This window comes from Oenanthe melanoleuca, chromosome 2 (genome assembly GCF_029582105.1).
Source record: "Oenanthe melanoleuca isolate GR-GAL-2019-014 chromosome 2, OMel1.0, whole genome shotgun sequence".
NCBI classification, from domain to species: Eukaryota; Metazoa; Chordata; class Aves; order Passeriformes; family Muscicapidae; genus Oenanthe; species Oenanthe melanoleuca.
Genome location: NC_079335.1, coordinates 95,032,290 through 95,059,172, shown reverse-complemented (window position 1 = coordinate 95,059,172; position 26,883 = coordinate 95,032,290). Strand labels below are relative to the sequence as shown.

The 26,883-nt window shown below is 40.9% G+C and overlaps 1 protein-coding gene across 4 annotated transcripts in view; it reads left to right on the top strand.

Annotated features, from left to right (window-relative positions):
- The window catches only part of LOC130249861 (immunoglobulin kappa light chain-like), a 41,965-nt gene extending 20,397 nt beyond the window's left edge, over nt 1–21,568 (top strand). For 3 of the 4 annotated variants that reach the window (XM_056484998.1, XM_056484999.1, XM_056484997.1), the window contains exons 3-6: nt 13,260–13,309; nt 17,969–18,259; nt 19,696–19,749; nt 20,493–21,568. In XM_056484998.1, the coding sequence (XP_056340973.1) occupies nt 13,260–13,309; nt 17,969–18,259; nt 19,696–19,749; nt 20,493–20,626 (529 nt within the window). In that variant the 3' untranslated portion in view covers nt 20,627–21,568. Of the gene's footprint in view, nt 1–13,252; nt 13,310–17,968; nt 18,260–19,695; nt 19,750–20,492 lie in introns of all 4 variants that reach the window. The other variant, XM_056485000.1, reaches the window with a different exon arrangement.
- The last annotated feature ends 5,315 nt before the right edge of the window (nt 21,569–26,883 follow it).

Below are 26,883 nucleotides of genomic sequence, written 5' to 3'. Positions count from 1 at the left end.
AAGATAAGCCTTACAAAAACACTCTTTGTGCTCTGAACCGCAACCTGTGAACTCTGCTAAAAATTCAAACACTTCCTTATTCTACCACATTCAGGCTTTTCTGCAGCAGGAGAAGAAAAACAATGTCTTATGACAAGTGTTAAATATCTAATGTTGACAATCAGCATATTCTTTCAATATTCAGATCTGTTTTATCTGCAACATCCAGGAAGTGAAATCTTCCTGTCACTTTAAGTTAATATATGAAACATTGCTCTTACAATGAAGGCTAGATGTTCCAGAAAGCACTCACCTGACAGTGAACACAATCTGTCTCTGCGTGTGAGTTACAGATTTCTCTTCTCTGATAGAATTCTAGTGAGGAGAGCAACAATTCTTCATCCCTCACTATTTCCACTTGTAAAAAAGACAGGAATAGGAAAGAAGTTGGGAAGACCAGCTGATCATGCACATCCTCCTTCATATCTTTCTTTTGCTTTCCTTTGCATTTCAGTCAGTAAAAAGTCCTACAACAGCCCAGAGAGCCTAATTTTATTGTCACAATTCCTCATTTGATATGTCCAAGATATAAATCGATATCCTCAGCCATGGCGTATGCCACAGACAAGCAGAAACTCTTAGAGCCTTTGGGTTCTGTCTACTGAGTACAGTAGAGAAATCAGATTCTGCAATCAAAGACAAGTTCCAGGAAAGCTGGCATTTCTCTGAAATCTAGGTCAAAATATTGAGATACTTTTATGTCTCACATTATCTGAATTGGAGTGTGAATGTTCCGTATCCTTTAAAAAGTGAGCACCAATGCCTCCACAGTGATGGCTTTATTGATCTACAGGCTGTCACGATCCGCTCAACCCAAGCGGGAATCGTGATGTTTCGTTCAACCCCAGGGTGGAAAAGACGAAAGGCAAGAGACTCAGGTTTGTTTAGCAGAAAGCAATAATGCAGTTTATTGAGTCCCAAAGAGAGAGCGATGAAGTAAAAAGGGGAGAGAGAGAGGGATGGGATATAGCTACCAACAGACGGGGCACATCCTCGTGGCTGTCCGACGAGACGCGTCTTCAATCCATTGGGGAGAGAGAGATCTCGCAGTCATTTTAGGAAAGTCACTTTTTATAGTCCTTTTCCGAAGTGAGTGTCCTCTGGACAAAAGGTGGGGAGATTTATGGACTATTGCATGTGGAGATCATAGCAGGTGTGGGGATAGGGTGTGATAACCAGTACCCTGCAGTGTACCATGACACGCCCCAGGCACAGATACAAACAGTCCTTGGCCCGCAAGCATCCACCTCGGCCAGGCCAGAGCTCCAGTTCAAGGCAAGTGGTGCAATCCCAGGTCCCAGTCTCTGATGATGGTCGTGAGGCAGATCAGAGAAAACTTCGGACCAACTCTTACACAGGCTCTGAATGTTTTCAGGTTTTTTTGCTAAAGTTTCTATGTCATCTGAGCATAGAACATCATGCAATGGATGTTTCTGTCCTCCTCAACTATTTGAAAAATAGGCTGTAGCATATGTGACCTCAGATGTTAACTTCAGTCAGCCTGCCTTTTCTCATTGTATTGTGGGATCTGAGAATTTCTCACAACCAGCCTAGGAGGTTTCAGGAGTGAGTTGGCAGCACCCTCCTGACATGGGTGATTGGGCAGACAACAAGGACCCCTTTGTGGATGGAAAGGTCAGGGCAGCCTTGACTATGAGCCAGTGGCATTCAGACTGCTGAGAGAAGGCAGCAGGGCAAGAGGCAGGACCTCAGCCCAGGACTTCAGGAGAGCAGACTTTAAAGTTCTTCAGAGATCTGCTTGGAAGCATCACATTGGATACAGCCCTAGAGAGCAGTGTATGCTGGCTGATATCCAAGATGATAGCCAAGATGATGATCAGCAGCAGAATGTTGGCTGATATCCAAGAATCTTCTCCAGGTTCAAGAAAGGACCCGTCTGACACCTGGAATGCCAAGTAGAGGCAACAGGAGTACCTCAAGGGAGGCCAAAAAGCTTCTGACTTTAATCAGGCATAAAAATGTAGTATAAAGGAGGTAGAATCAGGGGCAGGTGATCCAGGAGGAGTATGGATCTGCTGTTCAAACATGCAGGAATGGGTTTAGGAAAGCAACAAACCAGCTAGAATTGAATTTGGTAAATGAGGTGAAGGGGAACAAGAACGGATTCTCCAAATCCTGCAGCAGCAAATGAAACACTAGGAGAATGATTTACCAAAATATGAGTATTGGTCTAATACTGATACTCAACTGTGACAGATAAAAGACTCTCTAACAATTTAAAGTTACAAAGTGTATGTTTATTCAGCGCTGGGCAGCAGCGTGAGGTAATCCTCTAATACGCACTGCAAAATCACAGGTGATCACAAAGTCTATTTATTAGCAAAGGATTCAAACAAATACATATTCATAATAACAGCCTCTCCCATCCCCTGCTTCCTATGGTAATTAGCTTGAATATCTATTATGCATGTGTGATTGACTTCTTAAATTAAGTCTGGGGTCGTTTTCATGGGGAGGGGTCTTAAAAAGAGGAAGTAAGGTGAGTCTTCCTCACCCTAAACTCTTAACATTTTCTGTCAATGACAATACAAATGATTTTTGGGCATAGTCCAGTTTTCCAAAGAATGGGTTTCTGGTTGCATTGTCTATGTTCCTTTGGATCTGCTCACTAGTTTTGTCTTTTCCCATTGTAAGCACAGCTGAGCAAATGTAAAATGACAGACAATCAATTATTTGAGTTTCAGATAACTACTCCATTCTAACTTTTAACTTTCAATTATTTTCAGCAAGGTAACTAAAATTCTATTTTCTAAGAGTAGTTTTTCAGAGAAGCTGCTGGATGGGGCAGAGAAATTGATGGTGTACAACATGGAAAAACCTGAGGTATTCAGCATTCCCTTTGCCCCAGCATTTACCCATATGAATGGCCTTCAGGTATTCCAGATGGAAAAGACCAGATGGAAAGTATGGAGTAAGAAAGACACAGCTTTTGGTGGAGGAGGATCAGCCTAGTGGTAAGCAGTCTTAAACTGCACACATCTAAGTCCATGGTGTTTGAGGGAATGTGTCCTCAAGTGCTGAGGCAGCTGGCCAACATCTTTGCAAAGATGCTCTTACTTACCTTTGGGAGGTCACAGCAATCTGCACAGGTTCCTGAAGCATAGAAGAAATCAGATGTCACTCTTATTTTGAAGAGAAAAAGGAAGACCTAGAGAGCTACAGTCAGGGAAGGTGATGGAGCCACTAATCCTGGAAACCATTTGCAAACAGGAAGGTGAAGAAGGTAATCAGGATTAGTCAGCATTGATGTACGAGGAAGAAGTTATTTCGATAACTTCAGATAATAAAGCTCTTTTCAAAATAGATTTTGGCCACTTCATTGGTGACAAGTAAAAGTTTAGTGACAATTTGAACCTGTAAAGGTATTTTGTAAAACGATATTCCAGCCACTGCATGTGTCTTCTTGGCATAGACATTATCATGTTTGGCCAGTAGTTTGGAGACTTACTATGTTAGAAAGCTTGAAATACAAAACCTAGACAGTGTCTGTAGATTACACATTTAATCACATGTGATCCAGTCACCGATATATTCCTTTACTTTTATCGGGAATCAGGTGCCTGACAGATTTCTGCTTTGTGACCAGAAAAATAGCAATGCTCTGCTACTGTTTCATACATGGCAACAGCAGCAGTTTTTGGCAAGTGCAGCTTGATTTCAGGTCCTCAACACACAATAGCCAATGCAGTTTTCACTCTGATTAGGTAGCTGCCCATGCAGGAAACCGCTGGGATAAGTGATCTCTCTTTTGACTCTGTCAAGGGTGGCCTGACAGGAAATTAAGCAGGCCTTCCCACATTTATTTATCGGGAAGAGGAGGATTTTTCCGTTGCCACCACACAGAGGCAGCTGTCTCTCCTTGCCTGACCCTCCTCAGAGCTCTGCATTCACATGCAGCTTTCCAAACGTGGTTACCACCAGCGTGGTGTGGTCAGCTGCCAGCAGGAGGGAGCACGAAGCAGCTCATCTTCTCTCCCATCTGCCAGCAGCATCATACTCGCTCACCAAGATGCCTCTCTGCAGTGGCTGTTGGCAGCAGCTGCTCTCTTCTATTTCCCATCCTTTTTTCCAAGAAGTGTTTGCATCTCAGCTAAGCTGTGAAACTGAAATCCTGTGGCTGTGCATTTCCTCCCGCACCCAAAACCAAAGCAAAGGCAAGTCCTGCAGATGAGCTTCTGCAGTCTCTGCAGCTTGATGGTGTTCAGATTTGGTGGAGGGCAGTATCAGCCCAGGGGCACCCAGTGCTGCCCCTTGCATCTAGGTGAGTGAGCTGAAGCAGCAAAGGGCAGTCCTCACCTGCTCTGACACTGGCACCTGTCTGCACAACCCAGGTGAGGCACTCACACACTCACTGCCCACCAGGGTGACCTCCAGCCTGAAACCTTCGCTCCACCATACGTGTCTGGACGTGCTCGTGCTTGCAACCTTTTCTCAGGAGCTTTGACTAGAGTTGTATCGGGCCACAGTCCTTGGATTTTATCAATATTTCCCATATTTACTTGAAAAGCAGACAGGACTACAGCCTTTTTACCAATTTTAATATTTGGCAGACTGGAGAGGGTTTTCTGCAAAGACAGCCCATCTGCTTGCACACAGACGTGTCATCACTGAAGGCCATTCAAGAGAGACACCTCCTCCTTCAATACAGCACAGCTCCCATTTGGAGTCCCTTTCATCCTCCTCTGAATCTCATTGAAAGCCAAGTGTGACAAGCAAACATGCTGCTGCTGGTAGTGCTGGTGGCCACAGCCTCTTGGTCTTGTAAGTACTTCCTTATTTTCCTACATTTCCTCATGGCATTGCTAGCAGGCATCTTTCCAAATCTCTGAATTCCGGCTATTGACATAATTTCTCCTTTTCTCTTTCCTAGATGGATTTGCACAGGAAATTCCCATGCAGAGTCCTATATCCATCACCAAGTTCCAAAAAAGTGCACGGATGATGTGTGAAATTCAAATGTTAGAGGGAAATTTTGATGGCACCATCATACACTGGTATAAGCAGAAGGAGGGTGAAGCTCCGGAGAGGCTTCTGTTTTTTTCAGGAAACAAAGTTACTATTGAAAGAGGCTTTCAAGCAGACAGATACATAGTTGAAGGAAATTCTGTCCAGAAGAGGTGTGTTCTTACAATAAAAGATGTAATTCCAGATGACGCTGCTACTTACTACTGTGCCTACTGGGACCCTCACTGTGATAGAAGCCCAAAGATCATCAAGGCAAAAAAAACTATCTGCAACCTCTGAACCACAAGGTTGCAACTGTGCCACTCCACCAGACCTCCAAGTGCCTGTTGGGTTCATTTAGTCCATGACTGGATTCTGTCCATCCTAGGTGTCTTCCAGGGCAGGAGGCTGGTGTGCTGTGGGGTGGTTCAAGCTGCATCCGGAGCTCACAGCTTATGCATCTGGAGCAGTCCATACTTTTTGTCTGGGGTAGTTATGGCACACAGTGGCAGTGTCATTCAACAGCCAATATTATACAGTTCAACATTACAGATTGTTCTTACCCAAATATCAAATTCCCTTGAGGAACAAATTGCATTTCCTTGTCCCTCTGCATTACCAACCATGTGCACCCAGGTTCTTGACCAAAAACAATCCCACAGACAGCTTTGCCTTTGCCTTAGAGTCAGGAATAACCCAAACTGTCTACTCGAACATATACACCATGGGGACTTTACACCCTTCTCTGATATGTTTTTAAAGCCTTCTCTGGAGGCTTTGATGTAGCAGGGCCAACTCAATTAGTAGAATCTCTAGTATTAACTAACTAGGTGGCCTCTGCTAGACATAGATCCCAAAGTTTGAAGGCCCCAATTGCTTTGATTGTGGTTTTTGATAGTCCATTGTACTATTCAGTATTCCCAGAGGCTGGTGCATGAGAGACTAGTTAATACACCCACTCCTTACCATGTGTTCTCTGGCCTAGCTGTCTATGAGGCCATTTTTAGAATGAGCCTATTGTCTGGCTCATTTCTTTCTGGGATGCCATGTTGCCACAGAATTTTCTTTTCAAAGCCCAAGATGGTGATCCTGGGCAGTGGTGTGAGGCACAGGGTAATCTCCAGCCATCCAGTGGTTGTTTCCACCGTTGTAAGAACTCAGCACTTGCCTTGGTGACTTTGCAGGAGTGTGATGCAATCAATTTGCCAGACCTCTCCATATTTATATTTCAACCACTGTCCCCCATACTCCAGAGGCTTTACCCACTTGGCCTGCTTGATTGCAGCACATGTTTCCCAGTTGTGGATGATCTGGAAGATGATGTCCATGATTAGGTACATCCCTTGATCAAGAACACATCTGTATGTTCCATCTCTTCCCTCCCTGATGACCTGAGGTGTCATGGGCCAGTGAGCCAGAAATAATTCATCCTTGCCAGTCAAGATCCATTTCAGACACTTTAATTTTGGCCTTTCCTCTTGCCTGTTGTTGTGGCCAACTCTTGGGCACTTGTGCATCTACATGATGTACTTCTCCAACCAGCTTCTCTACCCAGCCACAATTCAGCAGCCCAGATGCACTCATCTCTGCACTGACTTTTTGTATCTCTCCATCCACCCCACAGAGCACTTGCTACCATCACTGAGTCAGTGTAGAGGTAGAGCACTGGCCATTTCTCTCATTCAGTGATATCTAAACCCAGCTAGACAGCATTCAGTTCTGCAAACAGACTTGATCCACTTTTTCCCTCAATAGCTTCTGCAGCTCATCCTTTATGATTCCATACTGCAGCTTTCAATTTTCAGTGTATCCCTACAATACAGCAGGAGCCATCAATAAAGAGAAGCTGTCACTTTTCATTTTCTGGTAGTTAATTATATAGTGGGGCCTCTTCCTCCTCCTCTGTTTAAACTTCCTTAGCTGTGTTGCCCCACACAATAATGTCACTAATGTGTTGCAAGTATTCTGCAGCCTTTCCAGTACAGTCTGGATCAGTCCATGGCAAACAGTGGGGCTGTTTCCACCCCTGGGGCAGTCCATGCCAGGTGTACTCAACACCCCTCCAGGTGAAAGCAAGCAGTGGCCTTCACTCTGCTGCTAAAGGAATGGAGAAAAACACATTAGCAATGTCCATGGTGTCAGCACTTTGCTGCCTTGGGCTCCAGTTCATGCTGAAGTTCCAGCATGTCCTTCACAGCAGCACTCAGTGATGGTGTGACATTGTCCAGGCCATGATAGCCCACTGTCAGTCTCCCCTCTCCACTGGATGTACACACTGGCCACATGGGGCTAGTAAAGGGTGAGTGAGCCTTACTGACCACTCCCTGGCTGTCCAGTTCAGGAATCATCTCATGGATGAGGGTCACAGAGCCCCTGCTGGTGCAGTGTTGTTGATGATGCACTGTTGTGGTGGTGACTGGTACCTGTTGTTCTCTGACCTTCACCAGTCCCACAGCAGAAGGGTCCCTTGAGACACCAGGCAAGGTGTTCAGCTGTCTAATTTCCTCTGTCACCACAGCAGCTATCCCAAAAGCCCAACAATGCCATTTTGAGTCCTTGAAATACCCTCTCCTGAGTTAATCTATGCCAAGGACACACTCTCGGGCAGTGTTTCCACAGGCTAGGCACATATGGGCAAGGAGGAAAAAAGATATTGTTGGAGTCAGGTAATCACCTGCAGCAGTGTTTCTTCTTCTTTCACTGGCATCAATGAGAAAGATGCCAAAGGGTTGGTGTACAATGATGGCAAGTTCCATAAAAAATTCTACGCATACACTGTGTACACTGGACAAGGGACTGCTTGTTATTTGAATCCCCACAGATTACCTTGAGCACAACTAAGTCACTCATGTACTGGATGCCTTTTTCCATGGAATTCCACCTACTTGGGTACCCTATTGGATCACCTTTGAGAGCACGAAAGAATCCTTTCCCTTCTGCTTGACAGGAGGCGTCTCTCAAGGCTGAAAGTTTTTGTTCTCTTCCCAATCCCCTTGCCAATGCCCAGATCCCAGAACAAGGATCTCAGCTGCTTGGCTTCACTACCACCTACTTTCATGTTGTGGGCCACAATTTCCCAGCATCAGAGCAGGCAGGTCACCAGGGGCTCTCCTGACTGGCAGCTGAAATCTTTCCACATATCTCACCTGGGATTAGGTGTTTATCTCTGGCCTTGCTGCGGGATACTCCTGGATTCTTTGTATCAGGGTGGACGCCAGGGACACGACTCAGACGCTCTGTAAATGCTAAAAGCTACAGTTGCAGTTTATTATAAGGGAGTCTGCAAGGAGCTGCCCGGCACAGCCACGTGCAGATTAAAGAGATAAAAAGGGGGAGAGAAAGAGAGAAGAAGGAGGGTAAAGAGAGGAAGAGAAGAGGAAAAGAAAAGAGAAAAGAGAGGAAGAAGAGGAGAAGAGTAATGGGATAAAAGGGTATTGGGGTAAAGGGAGAGGGAGAAGAGCAAGGAGTAAAGATAGGAAGAGAAAGAGAGAAGAGAAGAGGAGAGGAGAGAAGAGGAGCAGAGAAGAGGAGAGACTTCCTGTTTGTAACACAATAAATCCACTTCCATCATGAATATTCTAATTCCTAAGAACCAATCTAATACAAAATACTAATTCTATATCATTTACATACAGCCTATAGGAAATCTTACATTAGCATAGCAAGTGACATTCTAAACTCTAAGATCTAATTTTTGGGTTCGGGTCAGTCTTTTGTGTCTTTTGGCCTTGCCCTCTGGCCAAAAGCATTGTTTAGTTAAGAGTGGATTAGCTTTGGTGAGCCATCCTATTGTGTTTATGGTAATTCAGTAACTAGGGCTTTCCTGTTCTACCTTCCCCAACAATTCCCAGAATCTGAGCATTCATATTTGCAAGATTCCTCAGTTTCATCTTCTCCAACACCTTGCCTCTTCCTCCTGTTGTGAGTGCCCTGTCCTTCATCCCTCACTAAACAAATTGACTTTGTCTTGGATTTCTTCTTCTCTACTAGCACAGGTTGTTCCTCTCATTCAGCTGCACTTTGAGTGGCTACTGTTGGTCTGTTTTCCTCCTCTTCCCCCTAAGGGTGCTGTCTGGAATGGAACTGTGTCCAATAAAGGGTAGGCAGGGTACACTGCAGTAAGTTACACCTCTGCCAGGGTCCTGTAGATGTTCAGGGGTGATCTTCCAAAACATTGGAGCAGAATAATCCTTCAAAAGCTGGCCCATTTTCTCCCACCTTCCATGTCACTCTGACTATCCACCCTCAAGTTAGATCTCTAAATAACCTCCTGTAAATCTCTGTCCTGACTCTAAACATGGTGTGAGCCACACTGAGGGGACTTGGCAGGCTTTGCAACAAGAACATGCTTTCCTTAACACCCAAAGGAAATTCAGAATTCTCACAAGATGGTGTAATAGGCCTGAAGCAGGAAAAGGGGGTGAAAATCCTGTTCCTCCCACAAACTGCCTGTGATTATTAAGAGACACCCCAAAGGTGGTGCCCAAGGTAAAAGTAAGAGAGCATCTCAAATGTTCCTCATTGCTTTTGATGTTTTCATGTCATTAGGAAACATCCCCCAATACATCCACAAAACAGCCCTGATCCTTCTCCCTGCTCTGAAAGAGAGCACTGCAAGGGGCACATACAGGAATATGCACAGTGTTAGGTACCACAACCATGTGAACAGATCAAGTGGATCCATGCTTAATATAATAAATGCCTGGATCAAATTTGTTCTCAACTGACTCTGGACAGACATGTTGTTGTCTCAACATTTCGTGCTCCATTTGGACACCAAGTGAGGCTGCCATGGTTTAGGAATGTGCTCCCCAGTGTAGTGCTCCCACTGAAACTCTTCAAACTATGTCATGCTTGCTTGCTCCCCCTACTCCCTTGTGGAGGGCTGGAGAGGAGAACTGAAGATACAGAAGGTAAAAATCATGAGTTGAGATAAGAACAACTTACTGGAAACAGCAATGAGATAAAAACCAAACAATAATAGCAACGATGTTAATAACGAAGTGTGAAATACACAATACAATTCCCAGGTGATTGCTTGAAACTGGCATTAGCTGCCTGCTCCCTCCAGCCCAGAAACAGCATTGCCAGCTGCTCACTCTGCACAGGTACCTGACCAGGAGGAACTTCTTCTCCTGCAGAAGAGACTCCCTTCCCCCACATCCAGCAGCAAGGTGAGGTGATGCAGAGTAACCTGTGTGTCCTAGCCATTCACTCTCTGGTCTACTACAAAACTGACCCTGTCTGGCCAGAACCAGGATAAGTGGTTTCCTTCACTGTGGGTCTATGGGCATGGCAGGAGAAACACCAGACAACATCATTCTGTCTACATCACTCCTGCCCTTGATTTGTGGTTGTGATTAGGATGCTTCTGTCCAGGAGACTTCAGAATAGACCACTGGGGTTTTTTGCACCTACTTCAGCTGAAAGATCTTCACCCTCTCACCACAAATAGTAATTTCTCAACATAACTTTGCAGTCAGTATGGTGCAAGAGATCCCAGAAGTACCCTAACTCAGTTTATTTTAAATGCCAAACTAAGCATGCAGGCTGTTTGATTGACAGTACTAGTGACTCCTCTGATGTTATCTTGGGCAGTTCTATAAAAAGCCTCCACAAGGAAAAGCCTCCTTCTCCCACCTGCTAGCATACAAAAAGCTGCCAGTGAGCTCCTGTAGCAAAACCTGGAGTGATTCCAAGAGATGGGCAGACAGCAACCTACTTGGGGCAGGAAAATGCAACGTGCAGCACACAGACACCTTCACAAAGCTTTTGGTGCTGGCTCTCCCTCCCATCCCTCTTCTGTGTTCAGAAGATGAAAAATGAACTCCATGCTAATAATACTTCATGTAATTGCAGGTGTACACCTCTGGTAAAGAGCAGGATTTTCACCTGAAGGTACGTGGGTTTTTTATATTCAGAGCTCTGTGTTCTTATTTGCTATCCAAAATTGAAGAAAAATCATCATCTAATTCTAAGACATTAAGTGGAGGCATTATCTAACAAGTTTATAACACTTCAGGAAAGAGGTTTTCTCTGAAGGACATTAGCTATTGGCTGGACATCCAGACCCACATCTGAAATTCCCAATGACCTCCCAGCACTCAAGGACCAGGTCCTCATGCAGACTTCCACGGATGATTGGGAAAAATTTGGATTTTCTTCATCAATGGTATATCAAGAGAGCACGCTAACTTATTGCAAAGTCAAAACATAGTGTGGAGCACCTGGATCAAATACTTTGGCACAGGAACAAAGCTGATTATCTCTGGTAAGTACCTTTATCACTGAACTGTTTTTCACAGTCATTCATTTTCACAATCATTCAGGTTCTCAGATAATCAAGAATGAAAGACTGTGAGAAAAATTAATTTCTCCCTGATAAATCATATTTTGTTTGTGAACTGTGCATGGTTCCCCAATTTGCTGGGTAGATTTAAATATAGAGGTGGTTTCATCCTGTTCTAGGAAACAGAAGTAAACTGTTTGAAAGTTAATTCCCAGAACTGCATGCAACAAATTAAGTTTCTTATTAGCAGAAATGGTCTGGTCTAAATTGATTGGGAAGAAAAATTCCCTAAGTGTAATAAATTTCTAGTATCTGCCTCTACTGAAAGCAACTGGTTTACTTTTGCATTTGTATTATTTTTAATTGTGGTGAAGCTATACAATCAAAGGGATTAATGCTGTTTTCAGTATAAGCAGATAGCAATGCCTACAATATGTTACTCAGAAACTACATGACATTATCAAGGTGGCTATAATTAAGTTAAATTGCAAACTGCTGAGGAGAGTTACAGAGAAATTTAAAATATTTTCTATTCATGTATCTGACCAAAAATTTTCAGAACTTTTTACTCACTACAAAAATGCAAGCATTTCTAGAAATGACATTCTAGTCAATGTTGAAAATTCAGCTACAGCACTCAGTCAGATTTATCACCAGCCTCTAAATCAGAGAGATTTTTGTGTGGCTCATGCAAGGAAAGTGCAGTGCAGGAGATATTGATAAGCATTGTAAGACTGTGGGATCCTGACGTCAAAATATTTGGAAGTGGAACTGAACTTATAGTTTCAAGTAAGTACAAAATGTAAAACCTGACTACTTCTGAAATGCTTTTCAGTACAGCTAGATATTGGCTGACATGACGTTCTTTGCTGTTTTAATTTTCTCTAATTCTAACTGTTCTGAATATTTTTTCAAGATTTTCCCCTTAAACAGCATTTCCATTTACATAATGTAGTTGTTTTGTATTTATACATGAATTGGGGGAAACCCAATAGCTATTGCAGCAGAGACCTATAACTTATCCTATTATGATTTTCTATGTAAAAATGAATTTAAACATGGCAAAGACAACATTTGGAGAACAGAAAAATGTTTTTTATCTCTAAGTATACACATTTGACCTTTGTGATATTCCTAATTCATTCTGAAAATAATATGTCCAATCTCTCTGTTACACACATCCTTTGAAAAGCAAAACATTTCTCTTTTAAGCTTTATCTGACTATGAATGAAAATGACAGAGATATGCCCAGAAGAGTCAGTTGCATCTTTTAACACAGGCAGAGTTGAAGGCTGCTCTCTCTTCCTAGCTTTTGCAGAAAATGCTCATTAGCAGTTATTACTACTGTTCAAAATATTTTGCTTCAAGTAAACCCTAGGTGATGTGATGTTTGCTTGTAATTTGGCTCAGCTGAGCATCTGGCATGAAAATAGTTTGCCTAATTTTGACCAGCTGAAAATGGTGCATCTTGTTAGTGGTAATTTTTATTCCACTTGATGCAGTTTTGCTTCATGTGACTGGTAACAAAAATACTGGTCAATAGTCTCATGCTCCTCAGATCTCTGCATAATGTTCACCAGTTCTAGGTCTGATCTTGTGGGGGTGTATAAGGAGAAAATTACTTTGCCAACATCAAACAAATCTTTTGGTGATGCTCCCTGTTTCCAGAAATCAGAGATGGAGCCGAAGTGCTCCATCTGCACTGTCCACCTAAACTCTCAGAAAACTCAGATTAGTTGAACTTAATCCTGTTCATTTAACAACTAATACATCCTCCAAAAATTCCACATTTTTTCACTTTTTTTTTTTACCTTTAGTTTATTTTAGGTGACCACTCCTTTTTTAATTTCCTAGTGTCTAAAAATTGATTACACAGTAAATTCGATTTTTTTAAAAAGAGTACAATTTACCCATGCAAACACAACTGAGCCTCAGTGATATTGTAAAGGCTTTATTCACTGTGAGTGGTTATTACAACAAGGTCTTTGGCTCAGGTACAAAGCTCGTTGTCTCAGGTAAGTGTGTGTTTTATGTATATTTTTCATGCAATAAGCTATAGGAGCTTGCAGGGGTCATACAGATGAGTATTATACTATCTCAGAGGTCACTCAGCCCACTTGGAGCCTGTCTGCACCATTCCTTGTGCGGGATTTTCCTCCCCAGCTCGCCATTCCTGCATTCATCCTCATTGTGTTTGTAATACAGTAGTTTAGGATCACAGACATGCCTAAAAAGAAGGTGTTTCAAGCCACTTTTGATCATAGTTCTCCCAGAAATCTGGTGGAAAATGCTCTGTATTAGTTGTCAGAGACCTCATTCCTTTCTCCAGCTGTACTGAAGAAATCAACAGGGAATCAAACAGCTGAGAATTAAGCATGATAAAAAGGAAATCTCTTTCTAATAAAAACACAAAGAGCAGAATGCAACAGACATTGCAAAAAATCTTTTTGAATTAGACTAGAAAAAGTGAAATAACTTGTTCATAATTATTTTGCCACATACACAACACTTTGGCACTAAAAATAAATTAGTACCTCCAAATGTTCTTTTCATTACTTAGTAACTGCTTAACAAATTAATTATTCAGTATTAATTGTAGTGAATTACTGCTTAATAATTGCTTAATGAAGCAGTGATCCTTTTTTTGCCTTTCTTGCAGAGACATTTATTTTAATAGAAAGTGTCAGACTATTTTTTCCCACTCCCCACATGTGCTTTAAATGCCATAATCCTGAAGTGAGCAACTATACAAATACATGGCAGAGGAAGTACTGCTACCAAGTGTTTTAAGTTAATACATAAACCTGTACTAACATATCAAGAGAAGATTAGTTTAATGATTTATGTCAGAAGGACTAAGTAAATCATACCTTTAATTCAATGGAAATATCTGTGGTGTGACAAGAGTGTTGTTATTAGTGAAAACCCTTACCTAATCAGGTAGGTAATGCTACCACACTTGTCCTATATACAGATTAAAATAAATTATTTTCAAGCATCACTCTAATTCTCTAGGATTTTGTGCTTATGAGGCCCAGGCTTTTGACTCATTATTAGAGTAGAAGGGTTGTAGTTACTTTGCATTGAAGAACTTAAAATAATTAAGAAATGGAGAAAGCCAGGACTTAGGATAAAAGTCTTTGTAAATAGCAGCATTAACTGAGATTGAATCCAGATATTCTACTTTCATCAAGCCTAATCATGAGAATCTTATTGTTTCATATTATAGTTGTTAAATCTGGTACTTTTCTGAATAAAATAGTAGAATCATAGAATGGACTGGGTTGAAAGAGACCTTAAGGACCATCTAGTTTAAACCCCAGTGTTGTGGCCAGGAACACTTTCCACACGAGGAAATGAGGTTGCTCGGAGCTCCATCCGACCTGGCATTAAACACTTCCAGGGATGGAGCATCCATGACTTTTCTGGGCTCTCTGCTGCAGTGCCTCATCACTGTCACAGTACAGAACTTCTTACAAAGACCTAATCTAACCCTACTCTCTCAGTTTGAAGCCATTCCCCCTTGTCCTGTCACTACATGCTCTTAAACAAAGTCCCTATCCATCTTTCTTGTAGGCTCCTTCCAGGTACTGGAAGGGAGCAATTAGGTGTCTCCAAAGCCTTCTCTTCTCCAGGCTGGGCAATACCAGTTCTCTCAGCCTTTCCTCATGGGAGAGGTCTGGTCAATGCATTGGTCTCCTCTGGACTTGCTCCAACAGCTCCATGTCCTTTCTGTGCTGGGGTCTCCAAAGCTGGACCCAGTGCTCTGGGTGGGGTTCAGAGGGACAGAATCCCCTCCCTCACCCTGCCTTGGAGGCAGCCCAGGACATGTTTGTCTCTCTGGCTGTGAGTGCCCATGGCTGGGTCATGTCCAGCCTCTCATCCACCTGCACCCCCAGGTCCTTCTCCCAAGGCTGCTCTCCATCTGTTCATCCCCAGCCTGGGTTGGTACTGGGGGTGGCCCCAGCCCAGGTGCAGCACCTGGCACTTGGTCTTGTTGAAGCCCATGAAACTCCCATGGCCCACTTCCTGAGCTTGTCCAGGTCCCTTTGTGTCTCATCCCATCCTTCAGATGGCAGTTTCTGTAAAGGAATGGACCAGAGTGGGAGGGTATTTGGTATTTGGTTCTGGTGCAAAACTCGTTGTCTCAGGTAAGTTTTTTCACAGTCTTATGTTTTTAAGAGTTTTGTGATGGGAAAGAAGGCTGTCAGCTCTTTAAGGTACCTGGAAAGGCTCACCATAGCTCAGGACTATGCTGTATTGTTACCAGTGATAATCCCTGAAGTTGCTGTCAAGCAAGACAAGAATGCTGTTTATGAGCTGAGTGTGCTGAGCTCCCTCAGGTCCCACTGGTTTGAAGTGTAACAGAGGAGCTTTGAGTGCCACTACAAAATTACTCCGTTTTGTGGGGTCACCCAAGTGGTGAGAATTAAAATTTCAGTTTAAGAACACCTTAAGTGTGTAAGTGACCTTATTTATAAATATCTTTTTTATAGATACTTACAAAGAAATTGTAGAGGAGTTTCATCAAGAAAACTTTTGACAGCTAATCTATATAAACATATATTTTGAATTTAATTTTTTAATAGCTCATTGGTTATGAACCTAACTCCAGGACTTCGTTTGAGCAAAATTTTATAGCCTCACTGGTTATTACATGAGACAAAAGACAAATGTTAGCTTAAGAAATATCTGCTCATACCTGTATTTTATGTGAAAAACTTAGACTTATATACCTCTTAAAACATGCCTTAGAAAACTGTTTAACAAGGTAAACCACAACATTTTTCAATATTTAACTGAATCAAAACTGATAGAGGAGTGCAAGTTCATTACTTTAAAATTCTTCAGAAAGAATCAGATAATTTGCCCAGAAAGCCAGGGTAAACTGTCTTGTTGACTTCAAAGACTTTGCAGATCAGCCTGAAAATACATCAAAACCTACAGCCAATTGTAGAGTTTTCAACCTTTTTTTTCAGGAACATGCATACAAAGATATTTTCTCACATAAAAGGAGATAGATAGATAGATAGATAGATAGATAGATAGATAGATAGATAGATAGATAGATAGATGCAGAATTTAATTCTTTCAATTGCCCACTCTCATCCATTTACCCGTGTATGTACATGAGACACTTCAATGCAAGCACACAGCTGCAATTATTCAAGCAATGTGTTTCCTCAGTACTGTGGTGTGATTTAGGTGTTTCATGTAAGCTACATGCCTAGGGTGTTTTTGCAGCAAGTGGAATGACATTGGCAATTCCAGAGGTGGAAATTATCCCACCATAACAGGGGTCTCTAAAGAATCTCTCTCGCCTCTCCATTTAGACTTGATATCCTAAGAGAATGTAAAACTAAGCAATTACATGTACTGAAATTAGTTAGAACAACTTACTAAAGTCTGAAAATCTAAAAGAAAACTCTAAAATAGTCATGAAGCTTTGCAGAGTGCAGTGTCACTGGGACAAGAGCTACTTCATGGTCTTGTGAATACATACGATTCTGGAACAGAGAGATAGCTTTAGAAACTTCTTTAATCGTCCATCCTTGGGAGGACTGGTGCATGAAGAAGATAAAATTAACTCTTAAATTAATGTTAGAGAACTATAAAGTTGTCAGCAAGTATATTTCTGGTACAACAGAACTCAGGCCACACTGACACTTTAATGACATCTCTAAAATGGAGGAAATTCTTTATATAAAGAAGGTTGACACATTTCTGAAGAAAGTCCAGAGAGTCAAATGAAATGGAGATTATGTCAAATAAGCTTGTGGAAACAGCTCACTTTAAATTTAAAATATATTCATGTATATTCATACTGAGCATGTTTCCTAAAACACCCCTATGCAGATGACTCTGGCTAGATGTTCTGTTTAGATGTGAAAATGTTATCCAGCTATACCATGCTCTTCTGCTTCAGCTTAGTTTTGGTTTTTCACTTTCAGATGTATTAATTCAATCATTTAAACAGATTTATTATGGCAGAATGGCATTGCCAACCTTTGGTGTCTAGGGCATTTTGTGATTCCTGATAAAAATCTTCACCTAGTAAATACATGGAATGCCTTAAAAACAGCAATAATTGTTGTCTTCCTTTGCCCCGTAAAAAATATCACAGAATTACTATTGGATTTTAAAAAATTAATATACATAGAAGATGTGGGCACTTGACTGGGGACATAAGACTGCTAAAACTTAAAATTTAGGTGGCCTATGTTTAATATTCTGTGGACAAAACTTTAGTGTATTTGTTTTTCCATAAATACTGTAAAGAAATATTAAATTCCTCTTATTGAATAAATGAAGCTTTTTCAGGAAATATTACTATTATTTAATAATTGTCAGAGACTTGAATGGGCAAATACACTTTTTGCCAGCTGTACTGCTTGGAAGGTTGTGGCATACAGGCACTTGTGATCCACCTGAAGATTTCTAACTCACTTTCAAGTGAGATTAACAGCTATTGATATATTCAACAGCATTTTGGTTTCTTAATGTTTCTCAAAATAGCATTTACATCTGTTAAGAGCAAATTAATATTTGTTAATAAGACATTTATTTTGTTGATCTTTGAAATCTGTACTTTTGGCTATGTATTTACTTGCTGTACACTACTCATCTTCCAACTCCCTGTTTCATTATTTTTCTTCCTCCAATAACCCATGCAGAAAAAGCAAGTTCTCCGCCAGCAAACTCTGAAATCCTGCACACAAAGCACAAAAATCAGACAACATATGTTTGCCTTATTGAGAAATTCTACCCAGAAGTTATTAGGGTGACATGGACTGATGATGAAAAGGAGGTAACAGACAATGTAGTGAAAGGTGACACTTGGCAGTCCCCAAAAGATGATGAATATTCCATTGCCAGTTGGTTAACTGTGCCAGCAGAGAATAAAGACAAGAACTACTACTGCAAATATGAGCATGAAGAGAAACAGGCTTCACTGTCAACACAAGGTATGTTCCACCTGTTAAAAATGGATTTTAATCTCCTATTATAAACATCATCTTTTTTTACATTAACATTAGAGTAATAATGCTTTCTATTACTGATGAAGACATCTGTGCTCCTAGGCACAATAGCTAAAGTACATAACTGGAGAAACTACCAAAAGTTTTCCCAGGAAAAGTAATTCAGCCTGTGTTATGGTCCCCAAGTAAGCAAAAATAATAGTTATTTAAAATTAATGAACCTCATCATGTGTAAACTATTACATCTCTGACAGATCTGCACTGAAACATGTCTTTGACTTTCCATCTTACAGAAGTTTCTGGAAACAATATTACCTCTCAAAGCTTATGGGTGTAAGTCCCTCTGACACCCCCTGACATTAGTCACAGCTATAAAAAACTAAGGAGTTAAAAATGAGGTTACTGAGGATGCAGAACAAATTTAAAATATTACTTACCCACAATACAGAAATAGGAAGTTAATAGCCATGTATAAAAATAAGATTTTGTTTTTAGTTGTGGAAAGATTGAGTAAGCAAAGCCAAATCTGAAAAACAATGCAACTTTAAAGAAAAAGTAAATTATACTTAATGCAAATTGTTTAAATCATCTATAAGAAAAGTGGTCTAAATTGGTTTAAATTAATCTTCTTTCCATACCTACTTCTGCTTAACTTACTATATATTAACCTAATTCCAATGAGTGAGAGTATTGCCATAAACAACAATTACCTTTCAACCTTCAAAATATATTCTGACAAAAATATACTTTAAGCTTCTTTAGATGGAGGATGTGTTCACAGGTTCAATATAAAGATCTTAATGTTTGTATCAAAGGATGCAAACAACATAAACAAGAACAAACTCAAATTTGCTACTTCAAGAACAAAAAGGATGAATTTTAGGAATAAAAACAGCACCAAGGTTCCCAGTAGGGGAAGTTAAGATCATACACTCCTCAATATTATTCTTTGCTTTTGAACAGCCACTAACATATTAACATATAAACTGAAGTCTCTCCCAGTGTAATTTATTCTGCATTTCTGATAGCAGTAGGTTATGAAGGCAAATGGACTTCAGCTTCTTCACTGACAAGGCCAGGAGGTCAAACTGACTCCTGTTCCAAATAAAAGAGACTTTGCCAAGGAACAGCCTAAAGGACACATTCCTGGAAGGGCAAATACACATCTCCCACTTATGGCAACAAATACTCAGCCACTTCTTTGAGCGTTTCCCCTCTTCAAATTCTCTCTGCAAATGAATCCTACTTGTGAATGTCTGCTTTGCAGACTAATCCCAAGTCTCTGTTTTTTTATTTAATACTAACTACCCATTTTCCCAACCTTCTTCCTGTACAGCCTCTTTTTTCCCCTATTTCTCAATTCATGTTTGTGCAAGTTAAAGAAAAGCCTAACTGGGGCATTTAAACTCCTTTTCCTGTAGATTCTATGAAGACTGCTTCTCAGGAAGAGGACTGTGGAAAAGTTTTTAATAGAGGTAATTTAATGTGTTAAAATGTGGGAAAGTGATGCATGTCATGCATGAGTTAAATACTGCTACATATGATCTGAACATCCCAAAAATTATATTTCTTAGTAGTATACAGGAAATCTTTCAAGTCTGGGGTCAGCAACTCAAAAGCCTTTCAGAGCTAGTCTGAACTAACTTCATATAAGGGGCTCTCCTACCTTTATCAGGTAGCTTTATTGAGATGTTACAGATGCTGTTTGGGCTCCTGGATTGTTAGCCTGCATTAAGCACCACTTTTTAAAACACTTGGAGTAGTTAAACACTTCAGCTGATGCTACACCAGCCTAGCAATTGCACAGAACTTTGGACAAAGAAGGCTTTTTTTTTATTAAATGGTATTTAGGAAAAATCATGAGCAGTTATCTTTGAGAAATGGAACACAAAAGGATTTAAATGAACATCGTACTAGGTGCTGTTAGTTATGCTACTGTCTTTCCAAGGAAATAACAGGGAAATAACATTTCCAAGGAATAACAACCCAGTGACACTGAGTGTCAGTTTAGTGCTAAGAAACCCTCTAGGTCTAGAACTCATCAGCAGTGCAAACCCATTTAAAGAACACAACAGGTCTTGCACCTGTTTATGCTGTGCACTGGTGTCAATGTGATTGCAGCAGTGAACTGACTGCAGTGTTCTATTTCTATCCATTTTTTAGGATGCTATACAACGTTGATATTAAACAAGACTTTTCTGTCTTATGTTTGTTACAGATCAGTTAATGCACAGGACAGCATATTTAGTATACATCATCCTTCTTCTGAAGAGCTCCATGTACTATCTTATCCTACTCTTCTTCAGCTACAAAGTGTGGGCTTCAACCAAGCACCAAGGAAAGAAAGCATGAATGCTGTTGTAAGAAAGGGCTGCAAATTGATTTACTTTGCTGTATGCTTATCCTTATAAACCCCCTGCTCTTGGTGTTAGATGTAACAGCAAAAAAAAATATTCCAAAATAATTTTACTCGTATTAGTGCATAAAGGCTCATTTTGCTTTAATGCTAGTGTTTTTATATCAGCCTGGTTTTCCTAATTTTTTCCTGAATAAAGATAAGCAACAGGAATAATACATTTTAATCCAAGTCTGTATTGCAAAATTATGTCAAAAGTAGCTATGTATCCAGAAGCTTATGGGTATAATAGGGCTTTTGACACATAAAGCACAGATGTGTTTTGTCACTGAATTTAAGGCTTAATTAGGAGCATTCCTGTGCAGTTAATTCACAGGTTTGGTTCATTTTTATTTTCAGTGATTTGTTGCAACTCTCATGTATCCAAAAAATCAGGAATTAATTATTCTGAAGTGGTGTGCTGTAAGATACAATTAAACAAAACTTTTAAAAGTGAGCAAAATAATTTTGAATGAAGAAGTCAGATGAGAGTAAAAGCAATTCTAAGGTTCACATGTGCAGAAATTGAAGAAACCCACTGACAGAGTCTGAAAATCTGCACACTGTGATTTAAAAAACAATCACAATGATCACGAACGCCACCTTGTTTAAAGACACCTTTTAAAATTGAGCAAAACCATGAATGTGAAGCTCTGATAAAGAATTTTCTCAAAGGAAGAAAAATTCTCAGAGACTTGAACTCTAAACCTCCCGGTTCCACAAATTAATTCCCTTCAAATTGAGAAAGTATTGGAAAAATGAGAAGTAGACATATTGGGATAAATAATTTGCCTGGTTTGGGCAAAACATTGCCCTAGGTTTTGGAGATATGTCCCTACAGCATTTACACTCACTGTGTCTGGAATGATGATGGCAATAAAAGCTTTCCTCCAGCTGTCTTTATGAGGCCTGTGCTTGTTTTCCAGCATTTCCACAGCCTGTACAAAGATGTCTAGAAAACCTGATTAATTTCTCTATTCTTATAAACTTCTCAGGAAACCAAAGGTCCTTAAAATATCACTTTCTTGCTTTTCAGTGTGTCAATGTCATGTTATTCTTCAATTGAAGAAAGATGTGATTTCCAGTTTTCAGTGAAACTCAGAAATACCTGGGATCCCATGCTATTGTTTGTTAAGGTTTGGTTCCAATCAAAGTGAAACAAAACAGCTACAAAGGCATTTTTTGGAATGCAGTAACTGTAGATTTCAGTAGCATCATGGATTTTACTTGGGTATTAAATGGACTCCACTATCTCTGCTAGACAAATGCTTGACTGGATTAAGGAACCAAGATCTCTCACTCTATGATCCCCAAATCCACTCTTTGTGTCTCCCACACAAAACTGAAAGATGTTGCCCAAGCAGCTCAGAAGAATGGAGAGAAAACACAGCAAACACCTTCCCTACATGCAGCCCTAAACCATCACCTCCCAGCTTCAGAGGTTTTCCAAAATCTTGGTTGCATGTTTTACACCTTTCAATAGCTCACATGTCCCTGAAGTTTGTTTATACAAACATATACCTCTCCTACTAAGATTTAATTCTTATTTATTTAGCTCTACTAAGAGGAAAAGTGGATTTTTAAGGCTTCTGGGTGCTGGGGCACTTGTTTACTGGAAGGTTTGGTTATGGAGTGGAAAAACCCTACGAACTGAACCAGTCACAGCTGGTTCAGAGGGGGTGGGCTGTGATGAGAACGGGCGATTAGCTGAGGACAGTTAGACCACAGCCTTTCACCACAGCAGGCTGCTAAACCATTTCCTTTTAATACAAATGCAAAGTTACAAAAACCACATGCCATGAGGGTGAAGGCTACACCTTGGTCTAGCTGGGTGTTTGTGATACACAGGGACCATTGCTAGCCCAGTAACTCGGGTGCTGCAGGATGTCTGCCTAAGGGCAGGACAGAGCCAGATGTTATCTACTAAGTGCAAACTTAAACTTCTGCAGCTGGGACTGTGCTAACACTTGAAAGACATGGCTTCTCAAATACATATCTTACACAACTGATTTTCAGTGATTTCAAGCTTCTACCAGTATGAGCACAACTACAGCTGCTCTGCTGTTAAAGAGGTGCAGAATTAATGCAAATACTAGAGAAATGGTTAAGGGCAATCTGGTGCTTCTAATGAAAAGAAGTAGAACACAACCAACTTTTGCCATGGAAGTACAAAGAAGTCATCAGCACAATTTATTAATTTTTATTTATTTATTTATTATTTATATTTTTCATGTTAAAACAATTTTGTGTCCTATATGGTCCAATTGCTTTCTCATGCTTGAGAATAACGACTTCTCAACAATCAAAACAACTTATAACAGGTGATATAGAAACCCTCTCATTCATTCTTCTCACATGTAGCTGTAAATGAGAAAGATCTTCATTGAAGTCTAGTATCTCTTGATACTAGGTGCCAACACTAATAAATTTTAAGAGCAATTCAAATTGTAGACTATTCAGTTTGAGATTTTGAAACTGCTAGAGAACCAACATAAGCTTAGAAAATTATGAGAAAACACAAAACCTCAGAGGAACAGTTTAAGTGATTGTATCTTTGCACCTATAAATAGTTACAGGGAAATAAATTACATGCAACAAGTACTTGCCAAGTTTTACCTAATGAGTCCAAAATGTCATTAAATACAGTTCCACAATAGATAACTTTTAATTCTTTCCATTACCAGTTTCCTCATAAGGCACATGAGAACAGAGTTTTCAGTAATTTCCTGAGATTAACCTCAGGAGCTATGGAATACATTTTGGGCAAGTATTTTCATACCACCAGGGAGGCAACCTAATACACATATGTCAAGAAGATGCCTCCTTGTGAGATACTACAGCATGTAGGAATCATTCCTCTTGTTTCCTAATTAATAAACTTTCTTAGCAGCTCCACAAGCAAATACTGACAACTTCTTCCAAAGGTTTTTTTGCAAGAAGTGTAGAGGAGTAAAAATGAGAGGGGGGGGGGGAAGGAGGGCAGCTCAAATTTGTGAAAATCAATGTGTGAAAATGAAATGTGGAAAAAAACCCAAAATTTCATTCTTATGCCAGTTGGAGCTTTGCCATTTGTGGGAAAGTGAATGCATGGGGCAAGATAATCCTGAAAATAATTTCCTCATTTTGGGAAATGCTTCATTTATCTCTACACAGAACCAAAATGCACTGCAAAAAGATACAGGTCTCTGCTGTGACAAAGTGCTCAGAGCCCCCCCCAAAAAAAGCTTAGATGGTCACAAGACTATGTGTCCAGAGACAGCTCCTGCAGGAGGCACTGCCTTGCAGGAAGGTAGCTTGATAAATTAGTAACTTCAGGGAGACTTTTCCTTTTCTCTTCTAGAATATCACAACTAGCAGTCATTTTGAGGCTCAAATTGTAAAGTAACATTAGTAATAAACTTTTTCCAGACTGATTTTGAACATGCTACTAAGAGAATGATTAGTGATCAACCAAGATTACATATCTCGTGCCTTCACATTTAATGTGAAGTCTCTAAGTCTCTAACCTTTCATATACTTTAGTGTAATTTCATTTCTCATACCCATAAAGGGCATATGAACCAACACTTTTACTTGACAGCTGCAGCAGACTAGCAGAAAGAAAGTGCTCAAGTGTTACTGAGGCCCAAGCAGCAGGTTCTCAAAGTTAAAAGAATGGTCACAGGCCCCTCAGCACCACATGGAATATGAGGCACAAAACCTGAATTCACACACAACATCAACTGGTTAAACTGTGATGGAAAACAGTGTGCTGAACTCTTGTGTGTGGGCAGGGAAGGAAAGAAGGAGTAGAAGGTGAGAGAATCTGAAACTTTCCTGCCTTCAAGTACAGTCACACGTACAGGAACAAAAGGAGAACATTCTGAGTCTTCAAGTTTGACTGGTACACCCACAGCAAAAGGCTGGGCTTCATCTTAAAAATGTGAACAGCTTATGTTCTGCAGTTTCAATTTGTTTTTTTGGTGAAAGCACTGTTTCCACCAGGAGGCCTTTTTAAACCAGCAATCAAAACCAGATCACTGATTATGTTTAACTAACATACATATTTTTCCATTTGAGTCTTTAGTGTCTTTTAGTCTACAGTATTCCCAGGGATCGTGCCACTGTGTAGTTTCAAGACTCTCCACACCAGAAAGATTGACTGTACCTGGAGCCTCAGTATCCTAACTGAGTAAATAGGTTATTTAATTCATGACCTGTAATATAGGTAAACCAAGTTTTTCCACTTCCATTTTCTGTATCAAAAACAGACCTTAATTTGCAGTGCACTGAACAGCATTACACTCTTCATTGTCCTGATGGCTCCTCACCCCCAAGGCAGAACTTTAAGACCCTTACACCAAGACACTGCAAGGATTCTTGCTGGTTTATCAAGTCCTAACTCTTGAGAAAGCTTTTGACATCTGTCTTGAATATACTCTTGAATATACTTGAATATACAATGAATATATTCGATAGGTCCAGAACATACCTGCTCATCTTCACTTGAGCTTGCAAAATAAAAGCAAGCAAATCCTCAGTGCAAGGAAAAACACATAGAATGTGCACATGGGCCTGCAAAAGCCATGAAAGGTTATGAACACTTCTGCCCCAGGGCTGAAAATTCTATTTCTGCAGGTCTCTACTTCTTAGGGAAAATAAATCCACTCCCTTCAGAAAGCTTTGGGAAGGGCCATTGTCCAAGCTCTGACACACTCCTTTAGGCAAATTGAAGAACAGAGCAACAGCCAGACAATACATTTATCCTAAAGTACTTTCTGAATGGAAGACTTGGCAGGAATAAAAACCCTTCCTTCAGTAAAGGTCTTCCAGTGAAATCCTGGGTCAGAAAACAAAGGGCTGTGTCAGGTCTCAGGAGCTAGATAACTAGCACCTCCAATACCATAGCAAGAGAGGCAGCTCAGACTCCAGGCTCTCCACAGGACTCAGACCCACAGTTTTGCTTTTCTTTTTACCCAACACCATTAAGAGTGATAAGAAACCCTGATGAACTATCAAAGTGAGTATTGTTACGGAATGAGACGGTGTTGCCAAAAAAACCCACTCAGAAGCTGGCAATACAGCAATTAAACTGTGAAAAATATCAACTTCTATAACTCTAAAAGGCTACAGAGGTTACATTTAGTCCCCAGTGGTTCCCCCAAAGCTGAGGACACAACATTCCTGACTGCAGCTCACCAGTCACTCCTACACAAAGAAGGGAAACCTGTTCATGTGTCCCCTCCCACCAAGGATCATTGAGGACATGCAGTAAGAGATTAATAGCTGCTGCATGTTTGAAAGGGGCCACATTTCTCCTGTAGGGATCCCACCTCTACAATACCTCACTGAAAGCTCTTCAAGCCTTGTGTTCATCAAACAGAGAACTGTTAAGGCCTGCTGCTCCTTCCTGCTTTGTTTTAATTAACTCACAGCAAATTCCATAACCATTCCTGCCATGAATCTGGGGAAAATATTGTCTGGTTACCCTAGCACACCACATCCCAATAAATTCACTGGGGATTACTCTGGGTGTATCTGTGGGTTATTCAGCACAAAGTAATAAGGAGTTTAACAGTCTGCAAGTGTAAAGACAGAGCACAGCCTTGGAACTTGTAAAAGCAACTTGGCTGAACGTTTTCACCACAGGGCTGTCAGAACATCATTGATCCCCCACCTCTGCTCTGCAGATGGCTCTCTGGTACAATATTTGCTACTGGGAGGTGCCTAGGGGAAGTGCAGACCCTAGGTGCCAGGCTTAGGTGCTCAGGATTTGGGTGCACAGCCCTGGCATGGAGTCCAAGTGCCTGTCCTAGCTACTCCAGAAGGAAAACTGGTTGTCCAAGAGTGTGGTGTGAGAAAGCCAGTGCTCAGACCAAGGAGGACCAACCTAAAAGACAGCTTCCAGTCCCATTCCCTTGCTTTTAGGCAAGAACTTCTTGGCATTCTGTCCAGCATAACTCCCACATTATGGAGCAGTCTCTCTGGAGAATGGATCTTTGGTCTTTCCTGATGCTCTTCATTTCAGCACTGACACCTGGCTGTGTTTTCCCTTCCGATGAGCCCTTGCCTCATTTCTCATGTACCAAGACAGTGCTCTCTGCTGAGAGGCAGGGAGGGAGCAAACCCTGGCACAGGTAAATATGTAATTTGGTATACTGGGTGCAGGTGTCAGGGTTCTGGTAGCTGGGGCTGTAAGGGGCTCACGGCGAGGAGAGGCTGGGGCTCCATCTCA